General features: G+C 37.7%; 1 protein-coding gene across 1 annotated transcript in view; it reads right to left on the minus strand.

Moving 5' to 3' along the window:
- The window catches only part of SCG3 (secretogranin III), a 34,938-nt gene extending 26,718 nt beyond the window's left edge, over positions 1-8,220 (minus strand). The window contains exons 1-4 of the mRNA XM_006920362.1: positions 7,836-8,220; positions 7,120-7,172; positions 6,572-6,617; positions 6,262-6,477 (exon numbers count right to left, since the gene is read on the minus strand). Of these exons, the coding sequence (XP_006920424.1) occupies positions 6,262-6,477; positions 6,572-6,617; positions 7,120-7,172; positions 7,836-7,926 (406 nt within the window). The 5' untranslated portion in view covers positions 7,927-8,220. The remainder of the gene's footprint in view (positions 1-6,261; positions 6,478-6,571; positions 6,618-7,119; positions 7,173-7,835) is intronic.
- Positions 8,221-10,481: the final 2,261 nt, after the last annotated feature.

Raw genomic sequence — 10,481 nt, forward strand, 5'->3', positions numbered from 1 at the left:
AGCACTACTTCAGACTAGAGCATGGGCCCATTCTGAGAGAAAGGGAGAAGGTAATAGGGTTTGTGGTAAGAAAGCATTGCACCTTGTCCTTGGAGAGCTCCCAGGAGTCAACTGGTCTTTTCCAATCTATACCACATGGAGTGGAATAGTCATATGAGCATATTTACAAGGCACTTAACTCACCCTATCATGTCTAGGCAGACTGAGATCAGAATTTTAGCCCCTGTGACACCTCTTGTTATCTATATAACCTTGGACCACTATAAAGAAAGATAATAAGAGTACCTATTTTATGGGATTCTGAGGATCAGATTAAATAAGATTTAAAAGCACCTTTTAAATTGCAAAGTATTATATGAAAGTTAATGTAGTATTAATATAGCAGACAGTGGATTTGTACCTGAAATAAAGGAACTGCAATTATTTTCCAGAGAAAATAGACATTGACTCCTTGGCCAAATTCTGCTCCAATAATTTTGATCGTATTCACTCAAAGAAAGAATCTGCTATTTCTATTCTGAGGCTGTCCTTTTCTTCCACAGGTTCAGGGGATTCAAACAAGAATTTTCTTCCATGGTCTTTCTTCCAAACTCTATGGAGATGGAAGTACATATAGCCTCAGGCAGACTATTTTCTTGTTGTTTGGAAAGAAGCTGAGGAAAATGAGTAGGGTGATTATGCAAGGAGGACTGGAAGTTTTTTTTATTTTTATTTTTTTATAGTTTTGAATTTTTTTAAAATTTTTAAAAATTTTAATTAGTTCCAAGTATACAGTACATTGGTTAGACATCTATATAGTTAGTAAAATGACCCCTCCAATTGCTCCCTCCCTCCCCTGACCCTCCGCCTAGCCATGGTATTAATGCTAATTGCATTCCGTATGCCGTGCTTCCATCCCTGTGACCATCTATCAGCTACTAATTTGTACTTCTTTAACCCTTCACTCCATTTCCCTAGCCCTTCCAAACCTCATTCCTCTCTGTCCGTCACCAAATTGACCACTATATTTGTGAGACTGTTTTTGACTCGTTTGTTCTTTTTATTCTTTAAATTCCGCACAAAGCAATGTATAAAGCTAAGTGAAACTATATAGTGTTTATCATTCTCTGTCTGGCTTAAATACCTTCTAGGTTCATCACAGCAATATCTTTTTCCATTCCCTTCCTTTTCATATGTAGGGGTCTTGTTTTCTTATCCTTTCAGCCACTCTATCTTTTGGTTGGAGCACTTAATTCTTTTCCATTTAAGGTATTTATTGATAGGAATGTAGTTGTTATCATTCTTTATTCCTATTTTCGATAAATGGTTTTCTTCTTAAAGAAGTCCCTCCAACATTTCCTGTAATTCTGGCTTGTTGGTGATAAATTCCTTTAGTTTATTTTTGTCTGTCCATCTCTTTCTCTGTCCATCAACTAACTCTAAATGATAGCTTTGCTAGATAAATTATTCTCAGTTGTAGATCCTGAGTCTTCACCTATCGAATATTTTTTGCCAAGCCCTTCTGTCCTGCAGTCTCTCTTGAGAAATCAGCTGCCAGTCGTATGGGTGTTCCCTTATATGTAATTATTTGTTTTTCCCTTGCAGTTTTTAAAATTCTTTCTTTGTATTTAATCTTTGGCATTTTAATTATGATGTGTCTTGGTGTGGGCCTCTTTGGATTCCTGATTTTTGGAATCCTCTGAGTTTCCTGGGGTTTTATGTCCATTTCTTTCACCAGATTAGGGAAGTTTTCCATTATCATTTCTTCAAACAGCTGTTCAACATCTTGATTTTCTTCACTTATGCCTATCGGACGAATATTTAGAGCCTTAATAGTATCCTATACCCTCCTTAAATCATCTTTATAGTCTTGGCATCTTTTGTCTTGCCATTCTGATGGAATATCTTGATTGGCTTTCCTGTCCTCTAGATAGAGCACACGATCCTCTTCTTTATTCTTGGTTTATTCCCTTGTTTATTCCCTTTAATATACTTCTCATCTTAGATAACGTGTTCTCCATTTCAAACTGGTTTCCTCTTATAATCTCCATCCCTATTTTTATCTCTTTGTTGAGTTCTCTACATTTCCCAAAAGTTCATTGAGCATCTTTATAACTAGTGTTTTGAACTCTGCACCTGTTAATTACTTGACTCCATTATATCTGGATCTCTGTTCTCTTCTCTTGTATGGTTTCTGCTTCTTCATCTTCTCATTTTGGCTGTCTTTCTGTGTCTGTTTCTATGTACTAGGCAAAGCTCCTAAGTCTCCTGGTCTTATTAGTGTGGATTTGTGAAGTAGGCACAAACCCAGTGGCACAGTCCTGAGAGGGGTTCAGCTGCAGGCCAAATTTAGCCCAAGCCTCTACCCCTGTGGGGCCACCTGTCAAGATTCAGCAAGCAATCCACAGATGCTGTGCTTATAGGTGACTCAAAAGGCCACACCAGAAGCTGAGGCCAGCTGCCTCCAGTGTGAGTCTAGGCGCTGCTCAGCAAGGAGCACCTTACTCACTGAGGATATACCTGGATGTGGCTTGGGTTGGGGCTCGAGTTGGGGTAGGCAGGATTTCAGGGAATCCTCTGGGCAGAGCGAACTCTGTTATCCAGTTTGATGACTTCACAGCTATGGTGGTGCTGTGTCCTGCTCTTTAAAAGGGGCAGGGCTCAACAGGGAACAATGGATACCACACGGCACTTCTGTATCAAGTGAGTCTCTCTTTGACTCTCGCTCGGACAATTCCTCCCTGTAAGTCTCTGGTGCCTCCTGCACAGCCGAACAGGCATTGGTGCTCAGAGTGAGCAGGTCTGTCACCGTGAAAATCTGCTCCCAGACACAGCCCTTTTAAGAAGCTTCTGCTGCTGCCTCTGCTGCTGCCTCCATCTCACTCAGCCAATCAGACTGGGCAGCCTCCCATCCTCACCCTGTCCTACCTTCTGTTGCAGGGTGATTTATTGGATATCTCCCTAGTTGTATGGCTTGTTCATCTAGATCCCAGGCTATTTTTCCTTGCTGCTGCTCCTTTTTTCTGTCACAACTTTGATTTGGTCACCAGAGGGATGAACAGAGCCTCTATCATCTATGCCTTTTTTTTCTCTCCAGCTGGACTGGAAGTTTTTTGACAGTAAATTATTGCTAAGCTTCTGGCCAACCCATGAGCTGTGAGCCCTTTGAACCAGAGTGACTAATGAGCACAAAAGCCCTAAAAAAATCCCATTAAATCAGTTCCTCTCCCAGGTGACTGAAAATTGAGTTTATCATCTGTCCCCACCCCCATCCCCCCAAGGAGCAGAAACTCACTATCATTTAGGTCTGATTTTTCCATTAGTGGGTTGCAAGTCAGACTCTTGAGAATAAGTGAAGCAGAAACTGCCCTGGTCTATGCAGAGGTGGAAGAATTTACTTCCCTTCCCACTTATCCCTCAGGATTTGAAAAAAGAAGACTATTGGTTGCTTGCTGGAGCTACCAATACTCTTTGTTTTTCAGATCCTAAGGGATAATTGAGAAGGGAAATAAATAACTGAGATGACTGTTTTTCAGTTCATTTACTTCACAACAAGGAGAACATTAGCAATACTGAAGAAATAGCCTCTTTCCTCTGCTGTATTGCTTTATTGTCTTAAACCAGGGACTTAGGCCTCCCCTAGCAGAGCTTTACTAAATGCGGTTAATAATTGAGCATTTGGGCATTGCTCCTTACCTTCCACTGATTTCTCATGGCTCCTCTAAAATGGACAGAATATTATTCAGAATCACCTACTTAATGCTCATGAAGGGGTATTTCACTATCTTATATAGACCACTAAGGGGAAGCCATTAGTTCAACATTTATAACATTTTTAAAGTAGCTATAACATTTTAACTGAATGTAAAAGGGATGTGTTCTGCCGATTATGTTTTGCCCAGTTATATTTTGAATCTCCAGTGTATAACATGGTCCTTGACATTCATTTGTTAATATATTTTTATTAAGGTCTTAATATGGACCAGAACTGGAAATAGAGTGATGAATAATTTAAGCATGGTCTCTAAATGCACAGAACTTATTGTCTAGTTCATAGTCTGATACATAGTAATTGCTCAATGAATATTTGGTGAATGCACATAAGAGCCTGAAAGCACTACTTCATAAAAGAAACTTAAAAATAATCCTGAGTCACACCTACCGCAGAAAACACTAAACAGGAGAATTGATGGTCCTATAGCACAAGCCCATTTGGAGGTTTTCCAAAGGCATGAAAGCACCCTGAAGAAGTTAGTTAGGTTCCCTCACTCTCCCATCTGCATGCCTCTGAAGTCTAGTCACCTTGGTGGTACCAAATGCTCTGGTTCCAGGACTCCTAGAGTCTGAGAGGAGATCAGCAATTCACTCATAAATAATTTCTCTCCAAGAATCTTCTCTATAACCTCAAGTGGACTTAAAATGATTTCTAGGAGAAACTTAGAGCCTTCAGGACTAGCACTTGGTAGTTGGACTCCACTTGGGATGGTAATAAAATGTTAAATAATTTTAAAATAAGTTGTTCAAGTCAGTGGTCAGATTGCAAACAGATCTGTGCCTCTACCTGCAATGTACAACCAGTTTGACCAAAACATACAAACAATTTTATTTTATTAAATCAAATGGTCATTTCAGTCAAAGTGGTTGAATTCATTTTGTATGCAGCTAGGCCCAGTGTCTATATCTAGCACAAATAGGTTAAAAAGTTGAATTCGAGAAAGAAAAATTCCCTGAGTAGTAAGAAATATGACATGTGTCAAAATATAAACCATCTCCCCTACTCTATTACATACACAGCAGACTTATGAAATTTCCTTGGGCTATATCTTATAAAAGTCAAATTTAATTGGCAGTTGTTTTCTGGCTGAGATAATCGGCATAATTCTCTTGTGGCCATAATAAAGACATATAAGAAAATCTGAAGTCACTCCTAAGCACTTGTCCTCCGAAAGGAAAACATGCACTCTTCCTCAATGCCTAGGTACAATAGTTCACTTATTCACTTGTGTACTCTTATTTGTTTATTCATTCACTTATCAACTTATCAATTTATGAGCATCCAAACAGTGGAGCTAGAATGTCTCTGTTCTCATGAGTTTTTCAGTTTAGTTTAGGAGAAAAAGTTAAATCAGAAGTCATCATATTTAGAAATGTAAAATTACAAACTGCATTAAGTGCCATGAAGGAAGGGAACAAGATTTCCGTCAGATCATGTGTGCTGGATGAACCTAGAAAAGTAGACAGGAACCAGTCCTTATAGGAATGTGGAAACCATTTTAAGAACTTTGGTTTTTATCCTAAAAGAAATGGGAATTTATTAATAGGTTTTATGCAGAAGAGTGTCATGCTCATGTTCACATGTTGAAAAGATCACTCTGGCAGCTACATGAAGAATGAGTTGGAGAGGCACAGAGTGGAAGCTGGAAGATCTATTGGAAGGTTTTGTTAAATTCAAGTGAGACATGATTGGAGCTTGGAAAAGAATGGTGGTGATTAGAGAGAGAAAAAAATTTTAGAGATATATAGGAGGTAAAATTGATAAGACTGGTAGATTAGAATTTGAGAGGTAAGGAAAAAGAGAAATAGTTTGAATCCTAGATTTCTGTTTTGAAAAAACAGATGAGTAGTAGTGCCTTTCCTAGAGAAAGAGCACGTTAAGAGGCTAAATTGTCAGTTATACAGAGATTATGAGATTAATCTTGAACATATTAAGTTTGAGGTGCTTCTGAGACTTCTAAGACAAGATGTTAAGTAGGTAGACAATATGTATAAATCTGTCTATAGTTCAGAAAAGTCTGGGCTAGTGATATGAGACATCAGGATATAGATGGTAACTGAAGCCATGAAAAAGTTGGAATAACCTAGGGGAAAAGGCAATAGCTAGAAAGAGAACACTGAAAGGGGAATAATGTTTCACCTTTGGGAAGGGGGGGATATTTTGTTGATTTAATTATTTGAGAATTACGATATTTCGTTTGTATTAAAAGTTAAAAATTAGAATGTTAAAATGAATTCAATAACATAAAATATAGATAGTAGGTTTTAAAAGTTTTTCAAAGCATCAGCAAAGGTATTTTTAAAGAGAAAATAAAATCTGGGCTTCTGTGGAGCTGGGGCTTTGCACATTATAAGTAAATTCGGGCTTTATCTCAGTTTTGGACCTGACTAATAAAGGATTAAGAATGTATAAGAGATATAATTTTTAAATATAGGACTTTCTTCTAACCCATAATGGGAAACTACAAATTAGAGAAAATGAGTATCAAAACTTTTTTCCTCATTTACCTTGAAATTTATGATCTAGTCCACTCTTAGTAGAATCATAATCATCAATCAGTCTTCGATTCTTAGTTGAGTCAACATCTTCCATGTTCAATTTATTATCATATGGAGATCTTGTTATGGATTGTCTTTCTTTCTCAATTTTTTCCTTTTCTGTTATTGCCCTTAGCAGGTTCAAGTTATCAACAAAGGAATAATTGCTTTCACTTGGCTTGTTTTCTGGAAGAAAAGCCCCCAAACCCAAAACATCTATTTTAGTTAAGATTCTCATAGCTTGCATTATTTAAATTAATATCAATATAGTTTATTTTACCTGGAAGGTATGTTTTTTTAATCTTGTCTGCTTCTGCTTCAGCAATCTGTGAAACAAACAGGAGATAGACCTAGTTTTAAATCATTGCTCCACCATTTACCAAATATAACAACTAAATAATTTAATCTCCATGGGATTTAGTTTTCTTGTTTGTAAAATGTAGATAGTAATTTCTATCTCAAAGCATTGTCATAAGGATTAAATGAGATAAAATAAAGGGCAGATGGTCTATTAATTTTTTTCTTCTATAGTATAATGAAAGGTAAATCTCTGATAAATTAAGCAGTCTTACAATAGAGTGGATGCGATGTGGAGCTTGCTGGGTTATTTTACAGTCAGTTTTATGTATTATGCAGAACTCTTTCTATACAACTGTCAGGACATTGATATTACCAAAATTATATTTCCCATCCTAATTTCTGTCAATTTATTATTAATCTCCTGAAGTTTGTGAATTCAAAATGGCTAAAATGTCATAGCATAATTACATTAAATTATAATAACTAAAATAAAATGAAATAGCATTTATAATTTTATTTTTTACCTACCTGTTCATTCAGAGGTCTTTCTGCACTTAATTCTCTATTATGTAGGAGTTTGTCTAGAACAAACACACAAATATAAATTTAATTGTGCATTCAAAAGACACAACATATTTCTTATTAAATAAATTCTTCATAAAAAAACATTAGGAGAAATAATTTTGGATGGCTGTGAAACAAAAATATATATTAACAAAGATTATCAAGATTATACAATAACAATGATTATTATGTTGCCTTGCTTATTTTCCTGTTGTATTTCCTGAGTAATAGAATTATATGTTTTTTTCCTGACCAGAAATCTAACATATAGTTCTAACACTTGGTCTGCCAGCTATTTTGAACTAGACAGCATGATTTGAATTGGTATTATTAGCACACTAATAAAGCTCTTTTATCATACACTGCCTATGTTATGAATAGAGTATCTGAGAAAGGTTTTAAGACTGTGGGGGGAAAAGCCGCTTTATTAGACGGAAAAGCCACTCTCTGCCAATTTCAAAATAAGATCTTTCAAAACAATCCAGGTTATCGCTCTATCATGTAAAAAGTGAGGGGGGAGAGGGACTCTGTCTCTAAATACGAACTGATTTCTCTGTCAATATGCACGGATATGATCTAATCAGAAAATTAAGCAAGGTGATTTACAGCTCACGGTTATGCCAAGCCTTACCTTTTCGCGGCGAAATAAAAGGGAGATGGCAAAGAAAGTGTCCACGTACCTTGGCTGCCTCCTGGTTTGGGGAAAGCTTGAATTGGGCTGCTTTGAAGCACCAACACCAGAATCCAAGCGCCGGTCCAAAGGAACCCCATTCTTCCACTTTTGGCTTCAGAAACAGCTTGGCGCCGGGCTCCCGGAGCTGTAGCTTTTGTTATGAATGAAAAAGAGGAGTAAAAACAGGAAGAGCTAGGAGGGCGGGCGAGGGGAGGAAGGGTGGTGAGAGCAGCTGCTGGTGGAGCTCAACGCGGCTCCTGAGTAAAGGGATTAGAAAGGCTCTAGGCGCTGGGCAGTCAGATCTTCAGGTGGAGAAGAGCGCTGTCCGTCCTGTGGGTGCTGAAGTTCCTATGACGTGAAGACGGCCGCGAGTGCTTTAGGGCGTAGCCTTACTCTCGCTCCCTCCTTGAGAGGAAGTGAGGAAGGAAGCGCATGCTCCCTGCGAGCCAGAGGCGGGAATGGATGGCGTCAGCGACTCCAACTCCACTCCAATCCCCTGGGAATGGAAGGGGGAGGGGCAACAGATCGGCTAGCGTATTTTCTGTGCCGCAGTCCTAGGGCTGCTTCAGCTCTCAGGGTCACCTGGATTGCCGTAAGCTTGGACATCATTGTCGTAATTTTCCAAGTAAACATTACCTCAAGGACCAAATGCCTTCTCTACTCGTTCTCCCATCAAGGAAAGCTAGATAACCTGTGCGAAGTGTTCTGCTTTGGGATTATTCTGGGATATCTGCTCCAGAATCCCTCCTTTCCATTCCATCTTCCGTACCTAAAAGGTAGATATAATCCTTAGAAAAGCCCTGCCTTTTGTGATTTGAGTTGACATACCGAGCGTCCCTTGGTGCTCTTATTTGTGCCTCAGTTCTATGAAGTCTTTTGAATTGGGAAATTTAAGGAACATTCTTTCAAATAGATTGCTGCAACACACCATCACTCTCCTGGATGCTGAAACAGACCTAAAAAAATCGTTGCCTGTACCCCTAACAGTGAACGTCTTCATCGGTCCTGGGTAGGTCAGCAGTAAAGGCCACTTTCATTCTAAAATTTTTCCTTACCCACCAAGGGTAAAGCTCTCCCTTCATCACCACCATTACCAAACACAAAAACAAAAACAACTCAAAAACAAAAACAAAAAAACAGCTGCGCTTTCACAAAATTCTCTAGGATTCTATTATGCCTAAAAACCTGGCTATTCCAGGGATCCTGGAGAGGGGATAGTGATGAAAAGCATTTTTCATCATAAATAGGCCAAGGAGGTGCTTCCTATAGACTGAGAATATTCCCAAAAGCCTAAGATTATTGCATAAAAAGAATTTTCAAAAGACTTTTAAATGATGAAAGCAAGCAACACTAATGTGAGCAGGGTGCTGAGTAAGCCCTTTCCTCTCTGATTTTTTTTAACAGAGCTTGGATCCTTTCCTTTGGACTGTGGCATGCTGGGAACCAAAGAGAGGGATTCAGCACAATCAAGCCTTTGATTTCTGTACCTCTGCTTTTCAAGGAGCAAATTTGTCATTCAAGTACCTAAAAACAAACTAACTTAACAAGCCGACAAATCTCTCTCATTCTGGAGGTTTTTGAGTTTGGAAGTCACTCAAACACTTTCTTTAATAATCTAAAGAGTATTTTTTTAAAAAAAATTGGAACAGTTCCTTATTCCCTGTAAAACCTGCTGGTACCAGATTATAATTGAACAGTGGGGAACATAAAGAGTGCTTTTTAAACTAACGGGTACTTCAAAACAAATAATTGTTTCTTGGTGGAGATAACATAGCATTATTATCCCACTATACTAAATTTAAAAAATTAAATCACAATTTAAAATCCTAGCTTAGTAAAGTGTAAATTTCCTTAGTTTCCTCCTCTTCAAAATAGAGATAGCAGACTCTATTTACCTCAAAATGTTATTATGAGATCAAATGGGTACATGTTTCGATCAAGTAATTTTGATGCTAGGAATATTTTGAAACCACCTAAAAAAATAAGTCATGAAATGTTTTCAGCTTTTAAAAAACATTACTGAGTATTATGTGAAATATCTATTTATCAATTCTGAGACTCACTCTATTGCTGACCTCATTCCTCAGCCTCACTCCATTCTTCGTCTTGTTCCTGACTCACCTCTCCCCTCAATATATGTTTGCAATTAAGAGAGGTACAGAATGGAATAAAGGTAAGGGATGGTTATTGAGCACATTGCATTACTTGCCAAAAATAAGACAGGTATTTGACTTTTCTCTGCCATCTGGATTCAAAGTGACTGTGTTAAATGGGCACAAAATCTAGCAACATGTTATGTTTCCAATCAAATGAGCTATGGAGCATCGAGTAATAGTAAGGCATAAACTAGTTTACATTCATCAGTCTTAAGGATGTTTTTGCTGAACTTAGTATAGGTCTATGAATAGAGTAATCCCAAGTTTTACTTATTCTCTCATTCATGTAACACACGTTTATTGAGCACTCGAAATGTACCAAGTATTGAGATAATTTCTGGGTATAATCTCTGCTGGTCATACAGTCTAATAGAAAGTACTGTGATTATAACAACAATTAGAATAACAACCACAACTATTTACTGAATAGGTTTCATGTGCTACACATTGACGTCATTTAAATATAAGTGAATAAATAAGCACAAAGGTATGCTATG

This window comes from Pteropus alecto, unplaced genomic scaffold (assembly GCF_000325575.1).
Source record: "Pteropus alecto unplaced genomic scaffold, ASM32557v1 scaffold86, whole genome shotgun sequence".
Classification (NCBI taxonomy): domain Eukaryota; kingdom Metazoa; phylum Chordata; class Mammalia; order Chiroptera; family Pteropodidae; genus Pteropus; species Pteropus alecto.